The 16,653-nt window shown below is 37.4% G+C and overlaps 3 protein-coding genes and 2 long non-coding RNA genes across 34 annotated transcripts; 4 read left to right on the top strand and 1 right to left on the bottom strand.

Annotated features, from left to right (window-relative positions):
• The first annotated feature begins 1,888 nt into the window (after positions 1-1,888).
• Positions 1,889-6,274, top strand: LOC119982348. 24 transcript variants are annotated; one of them, XR_005464367.1, is made up of 10 exons: positions 1,889-2,480; positions 2,723-2,777; positions 2,850-2,888; positions 3,148-3,268; positions 3,334-3,392; positions 3,536-3,575; positions 4,034-4,093; positions 4,716-4,788; positions 4,991-5,045; positions 5,828-6,274. It is a non-coding gene; the product is annotated as an uncharacterized LOC119982348 (long non-coding RNA). The 24 variants fall into 24 exon arrangements; XR_005464377.1 differs by having other exon boundaries at positions 3,835-4,093; XR_005464379.1 differs by adding an exon at positions 4,263-4,322 and having other exon boundaries at positions 3,148-3,392.
• A 72-nt stretch (positions 6,275-6,346) lies between these two features.
• LOC119982347 lies at positions 6,347-8,673 on the top strand. 7 transcript variants are annotated; one of them, XR_005464356.1, is made up of 6 exons: positions 6,347-6,422; positions 6,536-6,905; positions 7,355-7,419; positions 7,655-7,714; positions 8,217-8,301; positions 8,379-8,673. It is a non-coding gene; the product is annotated as an uncharacterized LOC119982347 (long non-coding RNA). The 7 variants fall into 7 exon arrangements; XR_005464357.1 differs by having other exon boundaries at positions 6,360-6,438; XR_005464354.1 differs by having other exon boundaries at positions 6,362-6,905; positions 7,213-7,375.
• A 1,294-nt stretch (positions 8,674-9,967) lies between these two features.
• Positions 9,968-12,746, top strand: LOC119982342 (subtilisin-like protease SBT1.1). Its single transcript, XM_038825664.1, has 2 exons — positions 9,968-12,421; positions 12,581-12,746. Exon 1 carries the CDS (start codon positions 10,196-10,198, stop codon positions 12,380-12,382), a length of 2,187 nt encoding a protein of 728 aa, XP_038681592.1. The 5' UTR covers positions 9,968-10,195; the 3' UTR covers positions 12,383-12,421; positions 12,581-12,746.
• A 96-nt stretch (positions 12,747-12,842) lies between these two features.
• On the top strand, positions 12,843-14,277 carry LOC119982343 (probable carboxylesterase 9). The gene has a single exon (XM_038825665.1). It carries the CDS (start codon positions 12,984-12,986, stop codon positions 13,950-13,952), a length of 969 nt encoding a protein of 322 aa, XP_038681593.1. The 5' UTR covers positions 12,843-12,983; the 3' UTR covers positions 13,953-14,277.
• On the bottom strand, positions 14,170-15,171 carry LOC119981820 (xyloglucan endotransglucosylase/hydrolase protein 22-like). Its single transcript, XM_038824965.1, has 3 exons — positions 14,956-15,171; positions 14,739-14,872; positions 14,170-14,578 (listed from the first exon to the last, which is right to left on the bottom strand). Exons 1-3 carry the CDS (start codon positions 15,169-15,171, stop codon positions 14,170-14,172), a joined length of 759 nt encoding a protein of 252 aa, XP_038680893.1.
• Between the last annotated feature and the right edge of the window lie 1,482 nt (positions 15,172-16,653).

The raw sequence follows: 16,653 nt of genomic DNA, 5'->3' as shown, positions 1-16,653 counted from the left end.
GTTTTCTCCAATCCTTGGCCAAGCCGGGAATGGCCCCAATGATCCCGTGCACCTTGTTCTCCAAACCACTCCAAGTGGATTTTTCATTTACATCCCAATAAAACCCATCAAAATGGGATTTTCAAAAACAAATCAGAGCCAAATAGGAAAACATTCAAAGGTAACCGTTTTCGGGAGTTGTGGGGTGCCTAACACCTTCCCCATGCTCAATAGACCCCCTTGCCCATTTTTCTCGTAGACCAGAACGGATGTCCAATTGCATCCTAAAAATCAATTGGTGGCGACTTCATTGTTTTTCAAGCCGGTTGCTTCACACACGATTCAAATGTAACCCTAAAGACCACAATTACCAAAGAAATATGATTAACTCGTAAGATATCCATTTCATTCTCTTTTCTTTTTTTTGAAAAATGTCATCATGAACCGAATTGTATTCATTTACCCAAAGGGTAAGATAATTTGAGATCTTACGACACTGTGCTACCATAAAGACATATTACAAGAGAACCAAAAGAAAATTTACAAACAATGGTCATCACCGGATACTCCCGAACAACACCGAACATTGTACACTGTACTTCACCAGACAATGTCGGGTTGTATAGAGTGAAAAATATCAAACGAACAACACCATGATTTTAGATCAAGGATCTTGGCTTCCCCTTCAAGAAGAGATGTCCATCTCTCTTAGATCTAGGAGTCTCATCATTATGAATCAATTATATGTTGTTGGAACACACTAGAAACGACAATGATCGAAAATCCACAACAGATGGAGGATATCTAGAGTTGGAGAGAAGAAATTCTGAATCAAACATTATCCATACTCAAAACATGAAAAAAAAATACTTAGAGAAGGAGATCTGAAACAGTAATAGGAGAGGAAGAATCGGAGAAGAAGGATTTCCACGAACCCTTCACTTCTCTTGAACTCCTCTAAGAGTTCAGACTTAAGAGAATGATAACCATTCCATTCTTATTTATATTGTTTAGAGGATATGGTTCTTTCGGAGCTATCTATCTATCTATCTATCTATCTATCTATCTATCATTACTTTATTCTATTCTTCAGTTTTTTGGGGCCTTCTCCCGGCGAGTTCTCTTCTTTTTTCATACTCTCGCGTGTGTGGATGTTTTCATTTTCATACGGACCGTTGGATTCCTATCACTCTCCTTTCATCCAGGTCGTACACGACGATACATGCACCTTAAATCACGAGCTCCGTCTTCTCTTTCTTCATGTTCACGTTTCACGATTTCAATCCCAACTTTTGTCTTTCTTCGGTTTTGCCTCTGCTTTCTTTCGTTGATTCTATGTGACCTGCAATCTCCGTTGTCCGAGAATATGCCAAATCACAAAATACCTTTTTCCCGTTCATGCATCTTCCCGGTCAGCCTCATTCGGTTTTACCTCTGTCCACAATCGCTCTCAATTTCTCGAATCCTGCTTGCAACGGGTTATTGGGGTGGATTTCGATTATTTTGCTCTCAATACTTGCTCCGGTTATTCCGCCGTTACAGGTGATTTGGGTGTGTTTCGACACTTCTACTTTTCATACTTCTCATTTAATTTTGATTTAGTGAATTTCGTTCGTTATAATTTTTTTGTTGTTTGGAGTTTATTTCCCTATTCTAGCAATTTGTTTTCTATCTCTAAATTTTCAGACGATGAAAAGAGTTTTTTGCATGCCTGGGTTCTTCGATTTAGGTATACTGTGGTGTACTCCGTTACTTTGATTTTGTTAGCTCTTTCTGTTGGTTTATCGTGCTTTGTTTCTGCTGGTCAAGAAAAAACACTGGATTTGTGCAGTTGTTCTTTTACCTACAGGTTCACTTTTTGCTTTGATGGGTTTGGTGTTTGGTCTTTTATCTGTTCTTCTGACTTCAATCTACACTCCAACTCTGACGGCTGAGGTGATATTTTTTTAAGTTTTTTCCATGTTTAATTTCGCTTAATGCCCTCTGTTTTATTTATCCCCGTAACACTGAATCTGTGCGGTGTCAACCATCCGTGTGTTAATACCTAACAATTGGTATGGCAAAACCTAACAATTTAGAAAACATAGGATTTTATCCTCTGTTACCACAATCTCAATGACATCTTCAAGATTTTATGCTTTTTTTTTTGGTTGATTTTGTAGCTACTATGAATTCAGGTGCGTGGTGTTTTTCTTTCCATGAAGAATTCTATGAATTTGATTTTACAATTAAAATGCGAACTTGCGTTAGTCTTGATGGTGTGGATTGAGATTTTGAAGTTATTGCTCATTGAATTAATAGTCAGATTGTTGATATTTCATTTTTATTTATCTCCTCCTTTGATTGAGGAGGTTCGGCCATTGAAAAGTAAACCAGGTGAAGATGGAAGGGTAATTTTGGTGAAGTTGGATCAAAAGAACTGAATGAGCTCTGCTCAGCTTTGGAGCGCTGACATGGAGTTCGATTAGAGAAAACAAGAGCCAATATCAGAACTCTCACTGGTAAAGCCCAAAGCTCCCTTCTTTTTGGGTCTTTTCTTTTTTCATCAATGGCTGCAATTGTTGTGAATATTGTTTTTGCGGACAGAGAAGGAGAGAAACACTTGGTTTATGCTGTCATGTTGTGTAATAAATAAGTAGACTAAATATTTTGCCTCTCTCCTATTGTTGTGGCCTTCATTTTCTTTTTGTTTGTGTGCATTTCACCTGAGACTAACTGCTGCATTTTCCGATTTGGAATGCAGCATTTTCTACCAACACCATAAGCAAGAATATATCTTCTTTGATCACTGCTATAAGGTATATGATTTGATTTGAATACAGACTACTCATTAAAAGGGATTTCCTAAATGTAAAATTTGCTAGGGCCAGAACTCAAGCATGGGAGTACTAGATCTATGCCTTTCTCTGGTGAGTATTTATGTAAATAGTTATACCTGGTATGGACTGAGTTTATAGGCTTTCCTAGCATTGGGGTTTTTTTCCAGTACCCAATTTTACCTTCATGTCACTACACTGGTTCCGCATTTATGCTAATTTGATTTATTGAAAATTATCAATAATTGTAGGCCAGTGTTGATGTTGTTGTACCCATTGTAAGTAATTGTTTGTCCCATCGGTTCTTTACATTGTTATGCTAAATTGATAATGTATTTTTTGGGTGATTTAGGTATGCATCAGTGGTGGCAATAGAGTCATTCAAGGGTGGACTATGACCAGTGACTTGCATATTGGATCCTATATTCCTTCCTAACTGTTACAGATACTTTCCTTCAATCCATTCTAGAATGGTAATTAGGAACAAAGTTTCTCTATCTATATTTAATTTTTATTTTCTATGTAAGTTTCTTTTCAGGTTTCTCTTTTGGACCTTTTGGTTGGTGGTCTGATTATTTGCATTAGACATTAATACAGGTAAATGCATCTTCATGAGTTAGTTATTAGTGTTCTTTGTCTTTCTTTTGTTTCTTTGCATGCTGCATCAGATCTTGGAATTAAGTTGGTCGTTAAACTTTGGTGACCATGTTCATGTCTTTGTTTTCTATCTTTTTTTACAGCCAGTACTTTGTTAGCATGGATGACTCTATTCCACAAAAAGTAAGTATTTCTTTGCGGCAAATAAATCTTGAATTTTGTGGGGCCTGTGATTCTAGCCTTTTGAACTCCACAAATGGGAGTGAACTTAATTTGGTTTAGGAACTTTTGTCGGGTAAGGGAGATGATACATTGTTTTATTTTATTTCAATTTTCTCTATAACCTGTTGTAGCCAATTCAAATATGAAAATCCATACTTTCCCTTGGGGATGGGATAGAATTGATATGGTTATATGCCCTTCTGTGTTTGTCTGTATGCAGTGTATTGTTTTGATTTTGAACTGGGCTGATAAAACATGCTCTTAGTAACCAATGTTGGATTTCACACACTTGCTTTGATGGTGGGGCTTTCAATTGGTATCACTTATTATGACTTTTTATAGATTGCCTGATGATTCTAATATTGTAAGAATAAGGTAACCAATTATCCTTCATCCAACACTACCATTTCCATGCACAGTCACAGGATGCAAAAGGGAAACTTACCATGAACCTCTGCTAAGCAAAAGTCAAAACTATGGTATGTTTGTTTTCCAAGTTTTTTTTACAGCTCTTTGATGGTGGGGCTTTCAATTGGTTTTGTAGTGAAATTTGTTATGACTATTCTATGTAGAACCACAGAGCTATGTCTAAAATATTTTCCTCTTTTATTAGGTGTATTGGTTAATGATATTCTTATCTAATTGCAGTAAATTGTGAGGGGAGGAAGGGATTTGTTCCCTTTGCTGCCAATGCAAAATGCATTCAAGGTTGTTAATGCTTATACTAATTATTGGTTTTAGGATAAGCTGCAAGATGCAGTGGACATGATAAGCTTATGTTTTTTGCTCTAACATTTTAGCTCACCAAATTGTTTACTTAACAATGCATAGAGTTTTCTAGGTTTTTTAATGAAAACTCACTACCAGATTAAATTGATAAGCACAAACTGGACTTAATATTTAGAATTTTCGATTTTGATTTACTTTATGACTGTTTGTTTGGATAGAAAACAAGAGAAAAATCATTGTGCCTTCTCTCTCAAAACTTTATGAAGCATTTCATTTGTTCAGATGTAAATGTGCATTTTTGTTTAATTCCACAATGGATTATACAATAATCCATTATTTTTGTTTTGCTCATATACATATTCTTTTGATTAGGTGGACATGATAACACTTGACAATGCTGCAAGGGCATTGCTTGGCAATGGCTACGATTCAACAGCTATGAGAAGTAATGCCTAACCCTCATTATTTTTCTGCTGAATTTTCTTAAGAATGTGAAGCAAAATAAGAATATCTGGAACATAATTCTGGTGTCTGTCTCTGCATATAGATATGCAATGTCGTGGTTGTGGCCAAAATTTTTTATCATATGATGTGAAGCAAAATAAGAATATCTGGAACATAATTCTGGTGTCTGTCTCTGCATGCAGATATGCAATGTCGTGGCTGTGGCCAAAATTTTGAGCGCCTGTGTTAGGATCAAAGGTGAGCTATCATGCTTATGGTATTGTAGTATCCAGAGTAAACTGTCACATCATTACAACATATTGCAGTTGCAGCCTTAAAAATAACAAGGGAATGTTGTGAAGCAAATAATTCCCGTAATTTATATGGAATAGGTTTATATACCGAGAACATAGAAGCTGTGTTTTTCGTCATTTTTTATTTCTCATCTCTACTTTGATTATAAGCTGACATCGTGAGCACTCTAGAATGGATTTATACTTATCGCTCGCTAAAATTACTACTCATTGCCCTTTTGTAAATCCGAGAAGGCTTTTTTTCCATGTTTCAGTGCTTTATTGATAGACTGACAAGTGATATAAAAAAACTATTTTACATTTTTAATGATGTGAAAAATAATTAAAAATTCTGCTCATAATGTCATTCATATATAAAGCTGCTGATGTAACAATGGAAGATACAAAGGAAGCTGATAATCTGCTGTTTAGGTAATTGTGAATTTCTAATTTCGTGCAGATATAACTTTCCCCATGTTTTCATCAGTATGCATATATGGGTGTTTAGTACCTATGTTATTTAGTAGTATTTAATCCCAAGGTTGCTTATGTACCACTCACTTTCGAGTAATGGTTCCTGTGTCTTAGGGTGGAGTCAATGAAGAATAATGATCAAATATCATTTATATAATTGCTTTTTGAGAGAGAATAACTTATACTAATTTTTATAAAGCAAAATACTAATTTTGCTTCATGCTTGATGGTTGCTGTCAATTTCTTACAACTTTTGATCCTGTCAACAAGAAGTTCTGCTGCTGCTGCTAAACAAGAAAAAATATATCAGAAGAAGAAAACAAGTGGTGGGTTAATTTCTTGCAAATAAGAGCCAAACCCAGTTGTAGAAAGATGTCATCACTTGAATTTAAGCATAGAATTAGTCCTCCACACCATACAGTGACTGATCAGCCAGTGAATATTAAGACTCAAGAAAGGAGCAGTCACATTGATATGTGTTTCCATTGTAATGAAGCTCCATCACAAAGAAACATAACATACATCCATTCTAGAGAGCATGTTTTCCCTCCCCTTTGTTACATGAATTTTGAACAGAAAAATTTGTAACTCCTGTTCATAGGTTTTGCAATCGGGAGCAGATGAACTGTAATCCTTAGTTTTTGCAGACTGTTTTAAGTTTCGACTCTTATGACCGTTCATACGTGTCAGTAGTACTTATACCCAACTACTCCAACACAATTTAAGGATAATTTTTGTCACCTCTAACGATCAGTCCCGCCGCAAGGCGCGGGCACTGACCTAGTTATTATTACTATCTATAAAATTGTAAGTGTAGGCGTGATTTGGCGGCGAGTTCCCTCCTCACTTTGTACTCTCGCGTGTGGATGTATATATCTTCAAACGTACCGTTGGATTGCTTTCTTTCTTCTAATAGATGGCTATGATGGGCAGTTGCTTTTCATTTGTTTGTTTATATAGTTTTGTCTTTTTTGGTCCCAGTTTGTGCACGTGTCAACGCAAGGGTAGTAAACATCTGAAATCTGGTGCATGCACCTGCTTTTACTTCGCCTGAGGCCTTGCTTTTCTTGGGTTCATGCATGGGGATTGGAGTCTTGCTTTCTTCTCCCCTCCCAATACAACTCAGCGACCCATCGTTGATCTTCTTGGGTTCATCGTTCATCTTTGCAATTCTTTGCTCTTTTCATGTTGGGTGATTAGATCCACTCATCTGGTGCGTTTCTGTGGTTTTTTCCCAGGTCATCGATTACATGGGCACATGCGAGCCTGATTTGACTCAGGCATATCTCGGATCTCCGTCGATTCTCCCGCGTTCCATGGAATTGCACCTTCGATTTCGTCCGTTGTCAAGGTTTCTTCTCACTCTTTAATTTCCTGATTTTTAAATTTTTGGGAATTAGATTTCATGTAAAGCTTACCGAAATCTCTGGATCTAATTGGTTCTAAGGTTTGATTCTTTTGCTTTTCCATTTTTTTCTATTCATTGAGTTGGGTCAATTGAAGTGGTCATTTCTTATTATTCTCAATTCATATGACTGCAAACAGACCTTTCTCATTCGGTTAGTATTGCAACTTTGTCTTCATAATTTCAGTAATTTTTCAACAATTTTTAAATCTACCAGTAAAAATTTAATAGTTTGTATACTTGGACTGGTTAGAAGTGAATAAGAGGAGTGAAGAAGGGTGCAACGCTACACTGATTTATGTAAACGATCTATTCAACTGAGTGAAGAAGGATTATTATCTGAAGAGAGTTATACTATAGCACTATCAATCATGCTCTTTCTATTTGTGAAGCAGAATACAGTCGGGAAAAGGAAGGTTAGCCTAACAGTTGAAAAATTCAATATCATGTGGTTGCAACTGTGAGTTCTTTAACTTGGTTTGTCTTAGGTGTGTTAAATCATCAGTTAGCTTTAAATCATTATGTGATAATTCTTTGTTTCAAGTATTGGTTTTAATGGCCTTTGATCAAAGAGTCCTAAGACTTTGGAAGAACTTTTTTTCTACACTTTTTTGATGGTTTGGTCAATGCGATGTTTCAAGGCATGCATATTTGGTCATTTGAGTTCAGGCTTATGGTTCTCAAACTCTTCGTAGGTAAGGAGTAGAGCTCTAACTAATATCTCCAAAGATCATTATGCTTTGATGTTGGTGGTGGTAATGCTGTTGAAACTTAATTTCATTTAGATCTCATTTCTTGAATTTAGTTGTAAGCCAGTAATTAGGATGCTATTTCAGATGTATAGATTCATATGGTGTTCTTTTTGTTCTCCTTTTTGGTTTGTGTGAAGGTATGTGATTACCTTACCAATAAACACACTCTTTTTTGTGGTTATTAATCACATTTTCTTTTCTCTCATATGTTTGTCGTTGGGTTCCATCTTTGTTCTTTATTGTTGATGTGCTTTTATTTTCCTTTGCAACGGTCATTGATGAAAATAGAAGCAAAAAATTTTAAAAATACTAAACTGGGTGATTTTTTCCTGCTTATTTTCTACCACTTGATGCTGGTGATGGATTGTAGCAGTTATAGGTCAGGACATGTTGCCCAGTTATGGCATGAACCCAACAAATAAAATTACACAACAATTGGTCTATATTGATGCTCATGAACCCTTGATTTGATTTTCTGTTCTCTGTTTCTTTTGTGGTGCAACAGGAAACTCAGCAGCTTCTCATTCAACCAAGTGCGGCGTATCGGTTTCTCTCACATAATTGAATTATCATTTCCTTTGACATTTTAGGTTTGCCCTGTTCAATGTCTCGGTTTGTGTTTTATATTGAAGCTCTTACTTTGACGATGTCGTTCTTCAATTGACAGGGGGCTTGCGTGGAGGACTAGGTTAACTTTTCAATGGCCACTACAGGACACAACCGAATGCTTTGACCAATTTTCCAATTGACAAGGGGCTAGGATAAACTTCAATATAAGTTCCCTCTCTATTTGTTCTGTATTTCAAAGTGCATTTTGTGGTATTGTTTAAGTCCTCCATTTTTATTATTGTTATCCTTTGCAAACTCTAAAAGATTTTTCACTACGATTATTGTACAAGTACAAAGATAATGATATGTTATAAACAGAGTGGAATAAACTAAAGATATGAAGTTTACATGAATTATTATCTAACCATAACAATATAAGTCCCGCTGCAACGCGCGGCACCGTAACTAGTAATTGATTATTCTTCCATGCTTTAATATGAGAATATAAAGTTTGATTTTGTTCGTTTTTATATTTTTAATGAGCTGGGCTTTGGAGGTCAGCCGTGGTGTAGACTTTAGGCCCAATAGACCAATCAACGGTTGTGCCAAGTCCACGTACCTAAATCATGGCAGTATAGTTTGGAAACTGGATCACTACTTTTCAATGCAAATTCCATGTGGAGCATACAAATGTTATCAGGCTCTTCTCATATTGTGAGGATATACAAAGCAGCACAAAAATAAAATGACATATGTAGCTTGTTTGGCACAGCCGTTCCATATATAATTTTTTATAAAAAAAAACCATAAAAATCAGCAAACTGGCTTCGATATGGTTGCTCTGTTCCACAAAATTTTTAATTTTTTTAACAGAAAACGTGGGCCACAACTATATAACATTTTATAATTAATTAAAAAATAATTTTATATAACAATTTCAACATAACCTTTTTAAATTTTTAATTATTTTATTAATTAACATTTTTTTATTAATATAAACATTATAAATATTTATAATTAAATAAACTTCATATAATGTGATATTGATATTAATAATTATAATAATATATATTTTTAATTTGATATTTTCTTTTATATATATGTAGTATCTATTAAATTACAAACTTATTTAAATATTAAACTAAGGTAATTATAATTTTTACTTAATAAATTATGCTTATAAATTAATATATTTATTAAATTTATTAAATTATATTTATTCATTTATAATTATAATATTTAATATTTATATTGAAATAAAATAATTAAAATTTTAAAAAATACAAATAAAATATATTTTACATAACTTAACCGTTAACCAGTTAACAGTTTTACCAAACACATCATAACTTATTTAAACTCAGTTTTTTTTTTCACAACTTAACAAGTAACATTCAAAATCAATTCTATCAAACGGAGCCATTATGTTTCGCTGTTTGAGAGAGATCGTAGTAGACAAGCTCCAATACTAATCACCTTTAATAATGGAGTTTGTACATTGTAGTGGACAAATTAAAGTCGAATAATTTAATCTTTGGATGCTCTTTCATCTTTACGAGAATCCGATTTTAGCTTGACTGGGCCGTTCGCCGTTGATCTTTGGAATTTAGTACTTTGGAGACAAAGCTTTTGTGTTTTTGCTTTCTACACAGTACACTTGTTATTTCGAAGCGGAAATTGCTTGTCCTATAAAGCAAAGACATACAAAAGTTGCTTACTTTAGTTGGATTACTTTCTTCCAAACTTTTGCCTTTCACACAAAAAATAATGTAACGATTATTAAAACAAATGGAATCACCCTATGTAGGTCGCGATGAGCGAATGAAAATGGGACATCTATTGAAGGTAAAGAATACGAAAGTGCTCCACTTATAATTGTATGCTTCTATATATGTACTACATATTCCATCCTCCTTTCTTTCTGGTAGAGGCGACATGAGAGCTACAAACAAATCTGCAGCTACCATGATCTCCAGAGCATTCTTTCTGTTCTTAGTCTTCATGGCTGCAGCATCATTTGCTCTTGCAGAGAAGAAAACATTCATAGTTCACATGGACCACACAAAGATGAAGGCCTCAAATCCCCAACAATGGTACCAAGATTTGATGGACTCCGTCTACGACCCATCAATTGACGAGGAGGAAGAAGACGACACAACCCCACCTGACCTCCTTTACTCCTATGAAAATGCTTTTTCTGGTTTTGCAGCAAAGCTTTCCACCAAACAACTCGAGTCCTTGAAGAAAATGAATGGCTTTCTCTATGCCACTCCTGATAGAATGCTAAGCCTCCACACCACCCACACTCCTCAGTTCCTTGGCCTTCAATCTGCCAAGGGACTATGGAGTGCCTCCAACTTATCTTCCGACGTGGTGATTGGAGTGCTTGATTCTGGAATTTGGCCTGAACACAACAGTTTCCATGACTCGGGCATGCCTCCAGTGCCTGCTAAATGGAAAGGCAAATGCGAGATGGGAAAAAAGTTTTCACCATCAAATTGCAACAAGAAGCTAATTGGTGCAAGATATTACTACAAAGGGTATGAAGCAGCTTACGGAGAAATTAATCAAACAATTGATTTCTTGTCCCCTCGAGATAAAAATGGCCATGGGACACACACCGCCTCAACTGCAGGAGGCAGTGTTGTAGACAAGGCAAGTTTATTTAGCTTCGCGAGTGGCTCAGCAAGTGGTATGATGTACACATCAAGAATTGCTGTTTACAAAGTTCTGTGGGAAAAAGGTCGTGGTGCAACTGCTGATTTACTGGCAGCTATTGATCAAGCTGTTGCCGATGGTGTCGATGTACTCTCTCTCTCTTTGGGAGGAGCCGCTGAGCCTTATTATTTAGATGTTGTTGCCATAGCTGCATTTGGGGCCATCCAAAAAGGGATTTCTGTTGTATGTGCTGCAGGCAATGAGGGCCCATCTTTTTTCACTGTAGCCAATACTGCGCCGTGGCTCATGACAATTGCAGCTAGTTATCTAGATAGGAGCTTCCCAGCAACCGTCAAGCTTGGAAATGGCCTATCGTTTCAAGGTTCATCACTATCTCAAAGCCACGCAACCAAGCACTTACGTCTTGTGTATGGAAAGACAGCAGGTGGTGAAGGAGCGGATTATTGTATTCCTGGATCACTCGATCACAATCTTGTCAAAGGAAAGATTGTAGTGTGCCAACATGGAAACCATGGCCGAGTCGCTATTGGAGAGCAAGTCAAAGTAGCAGGAGGAGCTGGAATGTTGCTACTCAATACTGAATCCCAAGGCGAAGAACTCTTTGCTGATCCACACGTTTTACCAGCCATTGCTTTAGGTGTCTCAAAAGGTAAAGCCATAATTAAATATTTAAACTCATCCGAAAAACCAACAGCATCCATTACCTTCGAGGGGACTCTGCATGGAACTCGTGCACCGATGATGGCAGCATTTTCATCAAGAGGACCAAATAAAGTTGACCTTAATGTGATTAAGCCAGATGTGACTGCACCAGGGGCAAACATCTTAGCTGCTTGGCCACCCATAGTAAGCCCAAGTATGCTCACGAGTGATAAAAGAAGTGTTAAGTTTAATATCATTTCAGGCACCTCAATGTCGTGCCCCCATGTCAGCGGCCTAGTTGCACTACTCACGTCAGTTCATAAAAATTGGTCTCCTGCTGCGATTAAATCAGCGCTCATGACAACTGCCTACACTATGGACAACAAGAAGGCTCCAATTGTTGATGTTGCGAATTATTTTGATCCAGCAACAGCTTTCGAACTTGGTTCAGGCCACGTTAATCCCGTGGCTGCTGTTGATCCAGGGCTTGTCTATGATATTACTGCTGAAGATTATCTACTCTATCTATGTAGCCTAAAATACACCTCTTATCAGATCGCTGCAATATCAAGGGGCAGTTTTTCATGTCCAGAAAAGTTTTCTCCTCAACCTGGTGACCTCAATTACCCTTCATTTGCAGTGAATTTTGAAGGTAAAGCAAAAAATGTCAGCTTCACGTACAAGCGAACATTGACTAATGTTGGGACACCCAAGAGTAGTTACATGGTGCACCTGGATGAACCTAATGGAGTTGCTGTAGCTGTAAACCCCAAGATATTGAAGTTCGAAAAGTTGGGATAGAAATTGAGCTACAAAGTTACCTTTGTTGGACACAAAACCGGAAAAAGATTGGCTAGAATTATTCCACTAATTCTACCAAATCTGCACCATTAAATGGTGAGATATTGTGTTGTCAAACCTAATGCATTCATGCATTGAATGGTGGTGATTTGGTGGAATTAGCTGGACTAATTCCAGCCCCCCTATCCCCACAAAACCACGGAAAATCCGACATTCGGTTCTCTAGTGTGGGTGTCTGGAAAATATGCGGTTAGAAGTCCAATTGCAACAATCTGGCAGTAGTTATCTAACAATGTTGCACTTGTTAAGCTGCATGATTTTAAATAAGAGAGCAAAATATTGTTGCTGAATGCTATCTGAAAATAAAAATCCAAATAAGAATACCAACGATCATTGTTTATGAGAATAAAATGATGAAATTCAAAATCAAAAAAAAAATAAAAATAAACGAACCAAAAATCAATGGCTCCAACAGAATCACACTCCCACTGTTTCGGGTTTTCAGTTGAAGAACCCCTCCGTCAACACAGCTTCTGCATACAACAAAACAATTAACCAACAATTTGAATCTCAAACCCTCAAAAATAGACATTCGATCGCCATGTCCGACTCCGAGTCTGGATTTTGCCCATACCGGCACTTCAACATTGCGCCAAACCCCGACGGCACGCTCACTCGATTCACCCAATTCCCAACCGTCCAAGCTAACCCCCACGGAGCTCCAGGAGACTCCGTAGTTTCTAAGGATGTCACGATCGATCGCGACAAGAATCTCTGGGCACGGATTTACCGACCCACAAAATTGCCTTCCAATGACAGCATCGTCGCTCGCCTTCCCACTATAATCTACTTCAAAGGCGGAGCCTTTGTTTTCTTGAGCGCAGCAGATAAAACGGTCCATAATATGTGTTCTCAATTAACTAGCGAAGTACCGGCCATCGTCGTCTCCATCAGTTATCGTCTCGCACCGGAGTGTCGCCTGCCGGGGCAGTACGAAGATGCCGTTGACGGAATTCTCTGGACGAAACAACAGTTTGTAGATCCAGAAGGTGATGAATGGTTAAGAGATTTCGGCGATTGTTCACGGTGTTACCTTGCCGGACGCGGTAGTGGAGGGAATGTGGTGTTCAACGTCGCTGTACGAGCGCTTGATTTGGATTTGAAGCCATTGAAGATATGCGGGTTGATTATGAACCAGCCTATGTTTGGTGGGAACCAGAGGACGGGTTCGGAGCTCCGATTTGCTACGGATCAGCTTCTTCCACTACCCGTACAAGATCTCATGTGGGACCTAGCGTTGCCATTGACGACCAATCGGGACCACCGGTATTGTAATCCAATGGTGGATGGTCCGCATAAGGAGAAATTCAGGTTGTTGCAGCGATGTTTGTTAATCGGGTTTGGAGGTGACCCGAGGATTGATCGGATGCAGGAGTTTGTGGAGATGTTAGCAGATTGTGGAGTCGCTGTGGATGCCCAATTTGATGAATTTGGGTTTCATAACATTGATAACGTTGATGATGGATGGCGTAGTGCGATTTTGAACGCTATCAGAGAATTTATATACTAAGAAATTTGATGAAGATCCAAGAGACTGCTAGTTTAAGCTCTGCATTGCTATGTAGGTAATCAAATTTGATGATCAAGTATGAAGGAATGGCTGTAAGTTCAAAGAATTTATTTGATGATATACAATGATTTTTTGCACAACAAAGAATCGAAGAATTTAAGGAACGAATCGATAACTAAAATGTTATAAGGTGATGTGTTGTCGTGTAGTAATTGTTTTAGAGAAATCTTGATTGCTTGCATTCAATTGGGAGGCCTTCCGAGAAGCGCTTGAAGTCATTGCAGTAGTTATATATCATGTATTTTTGTTGCACCCATCGGATCCTGTTCCGGCCCTTGGAATCGAGCCCTTGTTCCTGCCATGCACTGTTCTGCAAGCTGTTGGCAGAATTAGCCCCGCAAGATGTTCCAGATTGCGACCAAACACAAGCGTTGGCCCTGAAATTTCTGTAAGAAGCAGTGAAAGGAGCATTGGTCCAATCCGTCTTCACTAGGCCTCCTCTGGTTGCCCAGTCATCTGCATTCCAGAGACTTGAGTAAAGCCTCATGGGTTGGTTGCTTGGGAATGGAACTCCATTTGATTCCATGTTGTTGAACACTCTTATTGGAATGTCGTCCACCAAGAAACTGTATCGCAAATGTATTAGAAAAACTTCTTATATAATCTTGAATTAGAATTCAAGAAAATTAAGATTCATATGGAATTTAAGTAGTGTTAGATTGTTACATGATGCGTTGGCGATTCCAAACAATGGAGTAGGTGTGGAAGGTCGTTGTGGGATCAAACCAAAGGTAGAATTGTTGTTCCCTGTTGCCTTTCCCTTGGGAGAAGACATTGGTATGAAGTATATATGGATCTCCTGATACGTTGCCCAAGAACTCGAAATCGATCTCATCATGGTTGGCTCCTTGAGATGATAACTGCACAAGAGTTTCACATTAAACAAAAAACTCATCTTGAATTACTAGAGAGTGACATTGTGAGTAGAGTAATTTAAACTTACATAAAAAGTGGTGACAGTGCCAGCAGAGTTGCCAGGAACAAGCTTGATTTGCATGTCGATCTTTCCGAATAGGTACTCATTCTTGGATTGGAAACCAGAACCCGAATACTTGTCAAGAGAGAGTGTGAGAAGCTGTCCTCCTTCGAGTATCTTCCCACGTTGATCTCCCCACGTTACTTGGACGTCATCGTAGAGATTGGCCTTGGAAGTTGCCATTAAGCAACTTAGGAAGAGAGCAAACAAAAGCATTGATGGAAATTTAGTACAATAATGAGAGTATGACGTGTTTAGTCCTCTCAAAAAATTGAATATAGAGAGATCGCTGGAGAGTGATGGAAACAGAGGAGCTAGTGTGATTTGTGGAGTTTTTAGTAAGCTTGAGGCCTTTATATATATAGCTGCTTTTTGTTGTCTAGGTATAGCCAGAGGAAGAGAGAGTTGGCACGCGCAATGCTGAATGATTATCTTACCAAAGCTGGCAGCGCCATCTATTATTCTTTATTTGAAGATGACGAGCGAAGTCGCATAGAAAGAAGCTAGGTGCGATTGGGTAGGATTAGTATTGCACCGCATAAAACTGTTAGACCAAACCAAACTTTCAAGACATAAAGAAACGGCAAAGAGGAAATGTCCAAGAAAGATATCACCAAAACCAAGTTCACATGAACAGGTCAAAAGCCTTTTTTCTTTTTTCTTTTTTCTTTTTTTAAAAAAGAGTCAAAAAGTAGAGTGAGAAGAGAATTTGAAAGTATCGGACTCTAATATTACCGTGCCATTCATTCATTTAGGATAGTTGAGATAAAAAAAATATTGAGATTAGTAACACCGCTCAACTTTATTCTTTCTTCAATTTTAGCATGTTTTGTCATAACATTACCAATCCGACACTTAAAACATTGAACGAAACATTTGACAAGCATCTTGCTCACTTGCTAAGAGTTCGGTTATGTCTATGTGTTAAATTTATAGCTTTTAACAAGCGAAATTGGCCAAGATTTTTAAGCCCGTTTAATAAACTAATAGGCATTAATAAGCTCGTTTTGTTTATATTGGCGAACAATTTCATTTAGACCGTGTTTGGATTGAGATTTGGTGGAAAAGAAATGGAGTTTCCTTCCAATTCTTTTATTTGAATTAACGAGTTTCGTAACAATAGGGAATAAATTGACCCAAAAAAATAACTACAATTTATCACATGACATGTAACTAATGAGAAAAAATGCCACATCAGCTAAAAAAATGCTACAAATTAATTATATATTCATGAACAGTGTCAATTATATAGTCATGAAAAAAATAATTTACGCGTATGTCTCTCTCTTCTATCTCCCGCATTTGAAATGACTTCAAAGTTTTGCCAGCTTTGTGTGATCTGGTTTGGTTACAATATTATTTGCATCTCTCTCTCACTCATGGTTCCTTCATGAGAATTAATTTAATGTAGTTTTTGTATGGTCAACTTTTTTATAATCTCCAACACACACGTTAATCCCATACCATACCCACCTCCTCGTACCACAAAAAATACTTTTCTATGCTTCTTGGTTGCTTCTTATCTTAAAATGCAAGCCTGTCTCCGGAGACAAAGTTAGCCACTTCTTTATCCAACTCACCATGCCAGCTTTGTCCACCATGCACGCGTTAACACCTATTTCAAATGCACCCCAGCTATATAAAGGCCTCAATCAGGTTACTCTA

This window comes from Tripterygium wilfordii, chromosome 17 (assembly GCF_013401445.1).
Source record: "Tripterygium wilfordii isolate XIE 37 chromosome 17, ASM1340144v1, whole genome shotgun sequence".
NCBI classification, from domain to species: Eukaryota; Viridiplantae; Streptophyta; class Magnoliopsida; order Celastrales; family Celastraceae; genus Tripterygium; species Tripterygium wilfordii.
Note: the sequence above shows the minus strand (reverse complement) of the source record. Positions and strands in the feature narration are given on the sequence as shown.

What these genes read in the sequence shown, in the direction of transcription:
- LOC119982342 (XM_038825664.1), top strand. Translation starts at nt 10,196, where the DNA reads ATGAGAGCTACAAACAAATCTGCAGCTACCATGATCTCCAGAGCATTC.
- LOC119982343 (XM_038825665.1), top strand. Translation starts at nt 12,984, where the DNA reads ATGTCCGACTCCGAGTCTGGATTTTGCCCATACCGGCACTTCAACATT.
- LOC119981820 (XM_038824965.1), bottom strand. Translation starts at nt 15,171, where the DNA reads ATGGCAACTTCCAAGGCCAATCTCTACGATGACGTCCAAGTAACGTGG. An exon ending in GCACTGTCACCACTTTTTAT is followed by an intron (nt 14,873 to 14,955) that starts GTAAGTTTAAAT and finishes ACTCTTGTGCAG; the next exon opens with TTATCATCTCAAGGAGCCAA. An exon ending in GAACAACAATTCTACCTTTG is followed by an intron (nt 14,579 to 14,738) that starts GTTTGATCCCAC and finishes TTTGCGATACAG; the next exon opens with TTTCTTGGTGGACGACATTC.